We start from the raw sequence: 14,902 nt of genomic DNA, 5'->3' as shown, positions 1-14,902 counted from the left end.
TATTAATAATATGAATAGAAAATCAGATTCAGAAGCAAGTGCCCCTGAGTCTAATGGCCATTCAAGCAAAAGCAAGAAGTATTTATGAAGATATCAAGGATAAGTACTGCAAACCCCAAGTCAAATAAGTACGTCGAACCCCAAGTCAAGTTCGTGGCAAGCAATGGGTGGTTTTATAGGTTCAAGCATCGCGCTGGTTTCCACAACTTTAAACTATGCAATGAAGTCACCAGTGCTGATTCTACAGCGACAAAGAAATTTTCTGATGTGTTCAAAAAAAAAAACCCATCTAAATTTGCACCGCCCTCAACCTCTGCAACAGCGTACTTATCAGCTAGAGACATTGATTCTGGCAATCATGCTCAAAAGGTAAAACTTGCTGACGTTATGCCTGACCCCACCCTTTTTTTTTAATTTTATAATTTTGAAATTTTTGCAATCTCACACTCTATAATTTTCCCTATGATATAAAAAAAAAATTGAATAAATAATTCTATTTACATATTCATCGAACATTTATTTTCGCTATTCTTTTTGAATTTTTACGTGTCGGAAATTCCGTCTTACGTAAAATTCAACTTACGCAGAGTTCCACAGAATGCAGCCCTTATGTAAGTCTGAGAGTGCTCGTACCTTCATTGATATCATTGATAAATACACAAAACAACAATGGACCCAGCACCAAACCTTGGGGGGGGGACTCCACTAATAACATTATTCCACGTTGAGCAGTATCCGTTTATTACCACTCTCTGCCGTCTCCCACTTAACCATCCCTTAATCCATTGCAGCAACATGCCCTTAATGCCATACTGCTCCAATTTGTACAGCAGAAGCAAGTACCCCTGAATTGATGATGATGCTAGTGTTCCATATGCAACATCATCAAAAACTGCAGTAGTGCTAATTGTAGTGTTTTAGTTGCGGTAAATAAATAGCTTGAAGTTTCTAATAATGTAGGTTGGCATTTTCTTTAATTTTAAGGCTATAACTAATTTATAACTACAGTAAACCCCCGCTATTCGCGGTATCTGTATTCGCGGTTTCGCGTATTCGCGATCGCCGATTTAATATAAAATGAAACCTGAAAAAATGTGAATTTTAAAGCGCCGTGAATATTTTCCGCCATAAAAAAAACATGTGCATGGCTAAAATTATCTTTGCCGGTCAAAACAGCGCTCGGGTGGGGGAAGAGGGGTGACAAAATCGCGAGCGTGGATGTTTCTCGCTACTCCTTGTTCAGTATGTGTTATGCGCTTGTCATGGAAGGTTTTGTCGTTTGCTTTTAATTTATATGCTTATAAATTGATCTTATTATCATTTTTTTTTTTTATCTTTGCGTTTATTTTTTTTTCCCCTTCATGCGCAATATTTTTTCAGTAAAAGGTAAACTGCAGCCATTATCAATTTATAAATTGATATGCTTACAAAAATGATAAATCTACCGTTTTGCAGTGTAAAACAGACTTTTTCGAGTGTGTTAACGGAAGAAAGTGACTTTGTTGTGGACAAGTTCTTTCTAACCCCTATAAAAATATGGCTACGAATAACAAGAGAAATGTGAAAATAGAAAAGAAGGTGATGACATTAGCGAATAAAATTGAGTTATCAGACAATTTCTAATGGTGAAAGTGTCTCCTCAGTGGCAAAACATTATAAAATCAATGAGTCAACGGTACGATCAATCAAAAAAATCGGAAGAAAAAATCCGCCGTAGTGTCCGTGAAAACGCGCTAATTGCTTCAAAAATTTGCTCTGTAACTCGTGGTGTTAAATTAGAAAAAATGGAAAAAGCTTTAAATCTCTGGATAGAAGACCGAACTCAAAATAAAATTCCGTTAAGTTCACTCATCATTCGTGAAAAGGCAAAACTCCTTTATCAACACTTTAGCGAAACTGGTGATAGCACTGGCGGGATAAGTTTGTTTTTAGCAAAGGTGCTGGTTTGAAAGATTTGTTTGAAATTTTTAATAAATATTACATTTAATATTAAATTGTTTCTTATTTTCATTTAGATGCTATATGCTTGCATTTCACTATGTACTGTCTATGTACATAGTCATATTATGAAGGTACATATAATACATAAATAGACAAAATTTTAGACTAGTTTTTCTTATATATTTCATACTTTGGAACGGAACCCCTTTATTACTATGGGAGCCATAACTCAGTATTCGCGTTTTCGGTATTCGCGACATTTCTCAGGAACGTAACCCCCGCGAATAGCGGGGGTTTACTGTATATGAATATAACTGCATAGTAAAATATATATATGATAATGTAAAACTGCAAACACAATATGTATTATTGCTGCATAACCTGTGAATAGCGTAGCATTATTATTACATTAGTTATCTATTAGTTTGTGTAGTATTCTCAAATTAAATTGAATTTAAACAGAAATTATGCCTAGTCTGAGGCATATCAAAAGGAAATGGTTTAAAGTAGTAGGAGTACTATGACTTGGTGTGAGAATTGAAGAGGGAATTTCTCCTACAATTCATGGCTTGTAAATGTGCTACTTGTTTGATGTTTGTGGATCCTGAGACAGGCCATGATACAGCCAAAGCAGATGTCTGTGTATTTGGTGAAAAGAATGTGATGAAATTTAATCCAGACTCCACATTTTGATGGGCAGTAATGAAACCTTGAAGAACAGGGTGGATGCCCTGAAGAAATTAAAATGGGGAACCAGTCAAGTTCTCAGTTGCCTACCTGAACTCTAGAGTTGACACTTGTGCATCATCCAACACAGCAGCATTCCCCAAGGCAGAATATATTAGTTCCACAGGAGGTAAATATTGCCAGTGATCCTATCATCAGGGATTGGATAGTATGAATCAGAGCTGTATTACTCAATATGTTCTACGTAGATAATAATATTAGTAAAATAATAAGAGGAGTTTACCTCAATATAGTGTGTAGAAATGTTCTATGCACTATATTGAGGTAAACTCCTCTTATTATTTTACTAATATCATCAGGGATTGTACAATGGTGATCCTATCATCAGAAATATATTGTACAATGGAAAGCTTTTGATAACGTTACACATGGAAGGCTACTGTACAAAATGGAGCGGTATGGTATTAAGGGCAAGTTGCTACAATGGATAAAATGTTGGTTGAGTCAGATGATGGAGGCCATCAGCACTTCCACAGTATAAATTTGAAAAATGCTCCTTTCTCATTTTCTTTCCAAGAGTTTTGTCTTCGTTTCTGAAGGCTTGAACATTTTTTGGTAGGGACAACCAGAATGACCTAGTCTCATCTCCATTATGCACCTAGGATAAGAGCAGGTCCTCCTCTTTTATCAGTTCATTCAGGTGGAGTCTGAAAAGCTCAACTGAATATGCTGCAGCAGACCCAGCTTCACCGTGCTCTTTCATGTTACCCATATGAAAATGTATGGCGATTTCTAAAACACCACAGCCACCCATCACTAGCTTTGAAATTGTTAATACCCATATGTTTAGCCAGTTTCTCAGCTGCAGTGCTTAAAGTAACACCAGTAACACTCACTCCACATGATCGCTCCTGCACTCATTTGTAAACAGCTTCTTCTAGATTTTTATCTTTGCTTACTTTCACTCATGGAACCCATACCTTCAATATTATACTTTAATGCAAAGCTTTGGAACTTTCCTTTTGCCTTGCATATATCAGAAAAAGTTTGTTTTGTAACTCCAAACTGATCATAAACACTGGCCACCTAGGCACCCTTCTCAAGCTTTTTAATCAGCTGAAGCTGTTGACTGACACTCAAATGTACATTCTTAATTTTAACACTTGTTTGTTTTGGAGCGATTGCAGGTCACAAAAATGATTTGAAATAATACTAACAATGAATGAATGTTGATATAAAGGGCACTGTCCTCCTGCTCATGTAGTAGTAGTAGAGGCATGTGATGCAAGAAAGCAAGCTTATGTAGCATCAGCCAAAAAGAAAAAAAAAACCATTTCACACATCCATTCCCTCTAAACATTTGTCCAGTTCCTCCTTGAATTTATTTAAGTTATCAACTTCCACAATGACGGATGGAAGTTTGTTCCACTAATCAACTACCCACTGGCTAAAGGAAAATTTCTGCACATCTATTTTATATCTGTCTTTCCTCAATTTGAATTAGCCGACCGGGCTAGCCGAGTGGGTAAAGTACCTGCCCGGCAACCCAAAGGTCGCGGGTTCGATTCCCGCCTCGGGCTTGGATCAAAGTACTGCAAAAACCTTGGGAGGTGCAATATGGCCACAGAAGCCGATGCGCCAACAACTATCAAATCAAATCAATCAATCAATCAATTTGAATTTATGCCCCCTCAGGTTAGTAATCCGAGCAAATGAAAAATCCCATCAGAATTCAGCCTGCTCAACCCATTCAACACCTTATACACCTTAATCAGATCACCACTAGTTAGTACACCAGACCGAACCTATTGGTAACTCTTTAGGAGGCTTCCAGATCAGCTAGTGTAAAATCTTGCTACTTCTACTCTGCCAGATAGTGACTGGAGGGAGTCCGAGTAGTGTGTATGCGGAGGGGCATTGTCGAGGCCACTTTATGTCAAGGATCTGGATATATTCTTACCATGTATACACCATATCCAAAAATTTCATTACTTCATACAGCATGCCCCCCTACTTTTTTTTTACTATTGAATACACCATGAATTGTCAAGCTAATGGGCACTGTTCTTCTGAATTGGCTTCTATAATTCCCGCTGTCTCTTTCAAAACAGTCCGAACACGTGTCGCCAACATCCATTTACTGTCCACCTTCAAATTCACAGAACCAACTTTTCATCTTCCTCATTTATTCATTCAACTGCTGTTTTCTGGAACAACCTTCCTTCGTACGTATTTCCCGAAAATTACAGTGTACAGAAGTTCAAGTTTAATGTCAACAAATATCTTCTTTCGTCTTCTCAACCCAAGCACAGTACTAAGTACTGTAGGTTCTAATATCTGTTGTGTCTGCGGTTTTCGTAAAAAAAAAAATAAAACTTTGCATTAGCATTACTCGAGGAATATGATGCAAGAAAGCAAGCTTATACAGCATCGGCCAAAAAAAAGACCCTTGCCATTTCACCCATCCGGTCATTCCAAATGTTTGTCTAGTTCAGCCTTAAATTTAATCTATCAACTTCCACAACTACAGATGGAAGTCTGTTCCAGCAATCAGCTACCCGTTGGCTAAAGGCAAATTTCTGCACATCTATTCTACAACTGACTTTCCTCAATTTGAATCTATGTCCCCTCAGGTTCTTAGTCTAAGCAAGTGGAAGTATTCTGTCAGCATTGAGCCTGCCCAAACCATTCATGGCCTTATACACCTCAATTAGATCACCTTGCAGGTGCCTAGTATCCAGATGCTGCAACTTGCAGAACTTAAACTTTTCTTGGTAAGACCACCCCTTTGTTCATCTCACCAATCTTGTTGCCTTTCGTTGTACTCGTTCTAGCAACTCTACATCCTTCCTTTTAAAATTAGGCCTCCAGACCAGTACACAGTACTCAAGGTGTGGCCTGACTATTGCCTTATACAAAGGGATAATCACCTCCTTGTCTCTGTTGGCAAAATTACTACATATCATTGACAAGACTCCATGATCTGCTTTGGCAGCCTGTCTGCACTGATCAGAAAACTTCATATCGGACTGCACAATTACACCCAAGTCTTTTTCATTCTCCACTTCCCTGAGCGTAGTACCACAAAGTTGGTATGTTTCTCTTGGGTTACTGCTACCCATATGCAGTACTTTGCATTTGTTAATGTTAAACTTCAGTTGCCACTTCTCAGCCATCTGCCTAACTTTTCTAGATCCTGTTGCAGTAGCATACTGTCATTAACAACCCTGCCAACCTTTATATCATCTGCAAACTTGGACATTAAGGGCGATATACCTTCAACAGTATCATTGATAAATATACAAAACCACAATGGGCCCAACACTGAACCCGGAGTGGACTGATAACATTAGTCCACTTAGGGCAGTGTCCATTTATTACCACTCTCTGCCTTCTCCCACTCAACCATCCCTTTATCCATTGCAGTAACTTGCTCTTAATGCCATACCGCTCCAGTTTGAACAGCAGTCTTCCATGTGTAACGGTGTCAAAAGCTTTCCTGAAATCCAAGTATATGATATAAAAATTATTTTTAGCATCCACTTCCTTTGTGACCACATCATAGTATCCAATCAAATTGTTCAGACAAGACTTCCCCTTAACAAACCCATGCTGTCTGAATGCTGCTGCCTTTTTTTTTTTTTTTTTTGTTATTGTTGGTGCATCGGCTTCTGTGGCCAAAATGCACCTTCCAAAGTTTTTGCATTTACTCTGATCCAAGCCCGAGGCGGAATTCAAACTCGCAACATTTGGTTTGCCAGGCTGGCCTTTATGCACCCGACTAGCCTGGTCGGTGCTGCTGTCTTGTCTAGGTGATCCCGTATGACCTCTTTAATCAGTGACTCCATTATTTTCGCTGGAACAGAAGTTAAACTAACAGGTCTATAATTATTTGTGTCACCCTTTGAACCCCCTTTATGAATTGGGGATACATTTACACATCTCCAGTCCATGGGGACCACCCCTGACTCTAAAATGCGCTCATAATTATGGTTAAGGCTTTGCTTACTTCCCTTTGCTGCCTCCTTCATTATAACTGGATTGATTTCATCTGTCCCAGGTGCCTTTTTTATGTTAACTTCAACAATTTCTACTCCACTTTGCTCTCAGTTATCACAAAATCAATTAGCTCATTAGAATTTGATAAACTTCTGGCATTCCCCTCCTTGAATAACTCCTAATTTGTGAATGTAGATGCAAAATACTCATTCTGTTTATCAACTATCTGAGCAGGATCATCAACATTCAAACTGCCAACATTAAGTGGACCAATTTGATTCATCCTCTTCCTTCTAAAGTTTATATAAGTAAAGAACTCTGCAAAATACTCATTCTGTTTATCAACTATCTGAGCAGGATCATCAACATTCAAACTGCCAACATTAAGTGGACCAATTTGATTCATCCTCTTCCTTTTAAAGTTTATATAAGTAAAGAACTCTTGGCTGTTTTTCTTTGCATCCTTTGGCAAAGCTTTCATGTAATCTGCCTTCGCCTGCCTAATCTCCTTTGTGACTTGATTACAGTCTAGCTTATATCTGTCGTAGGCTTCTGTGTTGCATGATAATTTATTTGCATCCCATGCATTTTTCTTCTTTGCCACAAGCCTCATTAATTCATTGGACATCCATTTAGGCCTGCACCTTGAACAGTATTTCTTAGTTGGTATGAAAAGCCGAGTAGCCTCAAGATTAATTCCTTGAAGGCTTCCCATTTAGAATTCACCGTTGATAACATCATCAGTTGATCCCACTCTGTAGAATTGAAAAACTGTCTGAGACCTCTATAGTCACCTTTATGAAAGCAAAACCCTTCCCTTTACCCTTGCTGATAGTTACATCTTTAAGTAAATCCCACATCAGTACAGTCACCTAGTGGTTCCTTTACTCAAATTTCTAATGCATGCATCCTCACCTTTATTTCTTTATTTTTATTGATAATACTTTCTTTTTTTTTAAGAAAAACAGAAAAATTTAGTATTACAAAATTTCAGCTGAAGTGTGTAATTAATGAGGTGTTAAAACAGAAAGAGAAGATAAAAGAGCTGTAATTTCTATTTTATCTAGATTTATACTTCTCATGGTCCAACACTAATCATGCCAACTTGGTTTTGCTCTCGGAAAGTGTTTGATGTTATTAATGGTTTTAGTGAAGAAGGAAGGGTAGGTAACTCATTTACTTAAAATTCTCTTTTGTCTGTTGTTTTTGGTTAATTTAATTTAATTATTGATATAGCAAATAAATCTTTACTTAGAAGTTAGATTGATATGCAGAATTGATGTACAGAAATATAAAGTAGTAAACAAGACGTTACTTTCTCTGTAGTTTTTACGTCAGCTAAAGAAAAGAAGGGATTGTTTTATTTTTAAAAGTAAATAACATATACAGGGTGTTTATAAGTGGTGGGAACACTTTCAGTGATTTATTGCACAAAGACTAGGACAGATATCAGTGTCATATACATACCTTGTGAAAGAGAAAATGTCAGTTTTTTTTTACGTCACATCACTTCACATCAGTGATTCAATATGGGAACCACATGTGACACGGCAAATGTCCATATGGTAATCGAACCCTTGAATACCCTGTCCAGCATATCCTATGTGACCATGGTGGTAGCGTCTTCATTTCTCTGCTTTAGTTCCTGGACGTCATGTGGCAAAGGTGGTACATAAACACGATCCTTTATGTAGCCCCACATGGAGTTAAGTCCGATGCTCTCGGCGTCCATTTCAAGAAACATTTGTACCTTTCTCCAACATGTCCGATCCAACGCTTGTGTAGCTTGGTGGTTTTTTAGGTAGGCCCGAACATCATTATGGAAGTGGGGAGGGGGGGCCCAGTCTTGCTGGTAAATAAAGTCATCACTATCTTCCTGAACTTGAGGCATCAACCATTGCTGAAGCATATTGAGGTAGGATAGCCCAGTTACAGTGCCTTCGGCAAAGAAGAAAGGTCCATACAGTTTTCGTGTGACATTGCACAGAAAACATTCATCTTTGGCGGCGAATCACGCTCATATTCAGTTATCTCTTCAGGTTTCTGGATGCCCCAGATTCAACAATTGTGTTGGTTGACCTTTATGAAAGGTCAACCAACACAATTATGAAAGGTCCCATTGGTGTGAAATGTGACCTCATCACTAAACACTACGCGATTAAAGAAGTCATCATGTTCTTCTGCCAGTCCTTACAGTTCACAACAAAATTGGAAACGCTTCTCTTTGTCATCTTCTTTTAACATATGCACCAACTGCAATTTATATGGCTCCATAGAAAGTTTTTTACTGTCTGGGCTAACATTTGCAGCTCACATGATGCTCTTTGCACTGATTTATTGGGGCTACTTGTGAATCTCTCTCTCTCTCTCTCTCTCTCTCTCTCTCTCTCTCTCTCTCTCTCTCTCTCTCTCTCTCTCTCTCGTTCCACATTATCAACAGTAACACTAGGCCAGCCACTGCTCTTTTCCGAACACAAGGGTTCGGAAAAGAGCAGTGACATTAACAAGTGGCATAAACAAACTGCTTATGCCACTTGTAAATAGCCTTCCTAGTTGGTGGCTCTTTACCATATACACTTCAAAATTTCCTTTGAGCATCTGTTGCACACTTGTTCTTATCAAACAGTAGCACACAAAATGCCTTCTCGGGACCAGAAGCTGCCATCTTTCAACAAGGCTATGCGTGTGGTAGAGATATGACAGGTAATGCCAAACTGGCAGTGAATAATGGAACTACATGCCTCGGCAGTAACAACTGGGAAGCTTTCATGTTTTCTCTTTCACATGGTATAAATAAGTAAATGGTATCTCTCTTACTCCATGCAATAAATTATTGAAAGTGTTCCCACCATTTATAGACACCGTATATTTAAGAAGTTGTACATATAGAGCTTTTGTGAAATGCGTTAGTGTTCTGTTCTTTTTGTGAAAGAAATTTCAATACAGGGTTACAGAAATTGCACTTGTAAGCTAAACGTTATGACCACCTACCTAATAAAAATAAATATAAACTCCTTAGTGCAGTGGAATAGTATGGTTTTTAATTATAACAAATAAGTAGCTCGAAGATTCTAATCACTTGATATAACTAATTTAACACTGTGATCGTAACGGTATAATGTTACGATATATCTTGAACTCGATAGCATAAGGCAGTGTTTCTCAACCTTTTCATTGTTGCGGCACACTTTTAAAGATGCTAAAATTTTGCGGCACACTTACAATGTCTATTTTACTAATATATATTGTATATATAATATATATTTATAATACAATATATAAATAAAAATTATAAATATTATATATATATATTCACAAACTGTAAGTTATTTCTGTTAGGTATCCAGCAGCCCCCCCCCCCCTTATACCGCGATTCGCTTTACGCTGATTCGCTATAACGCTGTTCTTATATTATAACCCATATCTGACAGATCACTATAACGCTCTTTTACAGATTGCGTTTTTAGCATATTTAACGAAATCGTTTCATCTGATGGAGTCGATGGCTTGAAAATGAATAGCAAAACAGCATTAAAATGTTTCCCACGCCAACTTGAAAATTTTTCCCACACTCAGTGAAATTTTCTCGCATGCTGATTTAATCGTAGTACAGTGACTTGTTACGTAGTTCGAGATCAACATTTTAAAAAATGATCAAGTATATTGCTTGTAATATTTGCATTATATGCATGTATCCATAGTCTCGTCATCACTCAGTACAGTATTAGACATTGTGCGTAACGGACAGTTTACTTGAACATTGTATCTTAATTAATGCAACCAACGCAGTTACATTTTTGATGAGTTAATAATGGCCAATAGGAATGAAAAAGCGACAACGTCTGGACGCAGTACGAAGACTATAAATGTAAGAAAAAGACTGAATTTGAAAATTAAATTAGACGTTTTGAAGCGAATCGATTCCGGTCAATGACAAACGGATGTGTGCCATAATTTAGGACTTGCAAGTTTAACTGTAAGAACAATTATAAAAAAAATAAAGAATTAATTTTAGCAGTGGGAAATATAGCTGTTCCACTGCAAGCAACTAGGGCTAGGCCAGCTATTAGGATTGAAATGGAAAGACTTTAACTAATTTTATAAGATAATACCCAATGCAGAATTCAGTTAAGTTAAATATTATAAAAAAAGAGAAATAGATTAGCCAATATGATTATCTGAAGAAAACTCACCTAAAAAAAAAAAAGTGGAACCATTTAAAACTGGTAAGGGCTGGTTGAATAGATTTAAAATCCAGGGAGAAGCTGCAAGTGCAGATCAAGGAGCCAAAACTTTCAAAAAAGAACTTGTTAAAATTATTGAAGAAGAGTATTATGTGTTATACTTCTCAACAAGTTTTTAACATAGATGAAGCAGGACTTTTGTGGAAACGAATGCCTGATGAAACAGGACTTTTGTGGAAACGAATGCCTAAAAGAAGTTTCATATTGAAAGAAGAAAAAAACATGCCAGGTTTCAAAGTGGCAAAGGATCGGTTGACTTTATTGTTGGGTGGTAACACTGTGGGGGATTTAAAATTAATACCCCTTTTAGTTTATTTGGAAGAGGGGCCAAAGTTCAACCCAAAATCGACACATTTTTCATGATGAAATTCATCAATTAAAATCAATTTAGATCAATTAAATTCATGATTTTAATTGGAATTTTAAGTTTAATTTTGATACGTAAATAATTACCACATAATTATATACGTAAGTAATGCAGAATATTGTATATGCACAAATATTTGAATATTAAATATTTTGACCGACATTTGCATCTTTTCACTACCATTTATTATTGATTAGGAAATATCCTATGGCACCGACCACGACTCACAAATACATATGTTACTTTATGGGAATGCAGCACTCGCTTAGTGCGGATTCACTTAGCACTCTGTTTTTCCGGAACGAATTATCAGCGTTAAGCGGGGGTCACCTGTATTTAATAATACACTTATTTGTTTTAAATTCTTTTCAATGTTCTTTTCTGAACATACATGAATTGCATGAAATTTAAAAGAAAATATGTAAAAAATCAACATATTTAAATATAAAAACAAACAAATATACAATTATAACATTTTAACCAGGGAGACGATTGGGTTTGATGGAAGCACACAGTTTTTTAATATGAGGATAGGGTTTATGGATAGTGTTACTCTCAGCTCTTCTGCCGACTTTAGTCTCTCTCTCTCTCTTTATTTAATCTCATTTAAAGCAGAAAACCGTGTTTCTCAGTAAGAAGTGGAAAATGGCAATAAAATTCTAATTGCCTTTTCCGAAATTCGTGGATATTCATTTTGAATTTTTCTATTATTTTAATTTGGTAATATTATCTCTATTAAAGTGAATTTCCAGTGACTGGTCACTACGGATCTTAACCAATTCTTCTTCCTCTTGCAGATTAGTTCTAGCATCGGAAGGTTTCTTGTTGAAAATGGGTTTCTTACCCACAAATATTTTTTGGTATCAAGAGATGGAAAGTAATGCTCAATTTTTGTCATTAACAGCTCTAATGTTTCGCTTATCAACATCAATTATTTTAGTATAATTCGTTTTGGCAGTGAAGGGAAACATTTATAAATTTTTTTCATTTACATACTTTTTACATATACTAAACTTTTCTTTAAAGATGAACAACTTGTCAGTGTGAGTAAATTTTCCTATTGGCTTTGCAAACTGATATTTTTTTTTATTTAGCTACGCGAATAGGTCTGCTGGAAAAGCTAATTTACAGTACCAAGTTTCATCACTTAAATAACCACATAGTTTTGATTGCTACAGTGAAAAAAATATGAGCATTTCCTGACGCAATTCGTCCATATGCATAAGTACATTTCCTTTTGTTCATTGAAAAGGCCTCTGCAGTCAGGAACTCTGTAATTCATCTGTAATGCTACTAAATAACAATAATGCTAATGCTACTAAATGCTACTAAATAACACTGACTTGAATCTGCAAAACGTTTTTATTATGATAATATAAAATAAAATAAAATACATGCATATGGATCGTATAACTGTATATTAAAATATTGAAACAAAACAAAATAAAATAAATGTTGTATAACAAGAATAAAATATATAAAATTAAAAGCGATAAAAGTTGTTAAAATTTCGGCAGCAGCGGCCATCTTCATCAGCTATAGTGGTTGCAGGATGATTGACAATCTATATGTACCAAATTCGTCTCAGCAGGTCTGCGACATAAACTATGGCATCTGTGCACAGTTCACTTCTCGTGCATTGGAACCGGAAAGTGAACGGGCCGCTCTAAACCGTTCGTCTCTTTTTAGGATAAGGGCTTCAAAGAGTGGATGAATGCGACAGCCCTTATCCCCAATAAGACTGTAGCGCTCAGGCGAACATATTCTTAAACTCTCCAGCCATTTCCAGTTCCAAAAGCCATGTGCCTTATCTACGATCACAGCTTCTTTAGCAGTAATGCTAAAGAAGCTGTGATCGCTGTAATATACATAGCGTAGCACATGCTTCTTGATTAGACCGGGGTTCAAGCCCGTCACCACCAAATACAGAGGATGCGGAAAAGGTTGGGGAATGACCACCGCATATCCCGGAGCAATATGGCCTTAGTTGCTAATGCACCTAAAAACCAAATAACAAACAATCCCCCAAGCGATCCCACTGTCTGCATTTCGTTTCCCCAAAATAACACCTCCCACAATCAAGACACTCGATTTCATGTATGACCCCACTAGTGTCATTACCCGCAATAGGATCTTTAGTTGCGGACACTACTGTGTGCAGCCTCCAACCTGGCAAGATGCACACAGCTTATCTTACACGAATGTAATATACAGGAAATGGGTTCCGAAATGCCCATATAGTAGGGGATGTATTCGGTGAAAACAGGTGTAAAAGCATCGCTGCAACTGTCGTTCATACCTCTTAAACACCTCTCAATGGTGCTGTGGGGGTGACCGCATGTTACTAGGTCTGCTGTAACACATATAATCTCATCGCCTCTCTCTCTCTCTCTTCAGACAAGGAGCAGTGGAACCCCACCCTTTCCGTTAAGACCTGAACCAAACTACTTTTGTGGCAACTGGCCTGAGCTGTTTTGAAGTGTGTGTATTGGCCCCGACACATAGGTGTTCTGTAAACCTTAAGAAGATGTGTGTGTATACTGAGAAGATGTGATAAACCTTAAGAAGATGTGTGTGTATACTGAGAAGGCGACACTTTTCAAGTGTCACCTTCTCAGTATACACACACATCTAGGAACGGAAGGGTCCCCCTGCTCAACCTCCGAAGTAAACATAAGCCAACACCTTCACAAATATCTTCACCACTTAGGGCTGTCCTATCTTTCAAACTATCATCCCTACTCAAAGCATTCTGCACACAATCCAAGCCATGTTCGACAGGTATACATGTGAACAAAGAAACGACATCAAAGGATGCCATAATCTCACCCTCTTCTACCTCTTGAGCACAGGTTAACTGTACAAATTCCCTGCTGTTTAGCATTAGTAGAGGCATTTGATGCAAGAAATCAAGCTTATGCAGCATCAGCCAAAAAAAAAATAAATAAATAAAAAATAAATACTTCCACTTCACCCCTCTGTTCGTTCGAAATACCTGTCCAGCTGAGCCTTAACCTTATTTAGGCTATCAACTTCCACGACAAGGGATGGAAGTCTGTTCCACCAACCAACCATCTGCTGGCTAAAGGCAAATTTCCACACGTCTATCCTACACCTGTCTTTCCTCAATTTGAATTTATACCCTCTCAGGTGATTATTCTGAGCAAAAGGAATAACCCATCAGCATTGAGCATGCTCAAACCATTCAAGGATTTATACACCTCTATCAGATCACCTCGCTGGTGCCTAGACTCCAGACATTGTAATTTGCAAAGCTTAAACCTCTCTTCATAAGAGCACCCCTTTGTTCCATTCACTAATCTTGTTGCCTTGTTGCATTTTTAATAGTGTGATCCGAGTGTCCTGCTACGGGGGGATACAAGTTAGCATTAGCATTAGTAGAGGCATATGATGCAAGAAAGCAAGCTTATGCAGCATCAGCCAAAAAAAAAAAAAAAAAAACAACCCTTCCACTTCACCCCTCCGTTCGTTCGAAATACCTGTCCAGCTGAGCCTTAAATTTATTTAGGCTATCAACTTCCACAACAAGGGATGGAAGTCTGTTCCACCAACTAACTACCCGCTGGCTAAAGGCAAATTTCCGCACATCTATCCTACATCTGTCTTTCCTCAATTTGAATTTAGTAGTATTAGTATTAGTAAT

At 37.4% G+C, this 14,902-nt stretch overlaps 1 protein-coding gene across 1 annotated transcript in view; it reads left to right on the top strand.

Annotated features, from left to right (window-relative positions):
* LOC150083193 (queuosine-tRNA galactosyltransferase-like) overlaps window positions 1-14,902 on the top strand; it is a 374,131-nt gene that overhangs the window by 194,017 nt on the left and 165,212 nt on the right. Inside the window, exon 8 of the mRNA XM_090377897.1 lies at window positions 7,695-7,790. Within this exon, the coding sequence (XP_090234023.1) occupies window positions 7,695-7,790 (96 nt within the window). The remainder of the gene's footprint in view (window positions 1-7,694; window positions 7,791-14,902) is intronic.

This window comes from Mastigoproctus giganteus, chromosome 7 (genome assembly GCF_048544385.1).
Source record: "Mastigoproctus giganteus isolate SK-2022 chromosome 7, ASM4854438v1, whole genome shotgun sequence".
Classification (NCBI taxonomy): Eukaryota; Metazoa; Arthropoda; class Arachnida; order Uropygi; family Thelyphonidae; genus Mastigoproctus; species Mastigoproctus giganteus.
The sequence above is the reverse complement of the archived record's forward strand: the minus strand, read 5'-3'. Positions and strand labels throughout refer to the sequence as shown.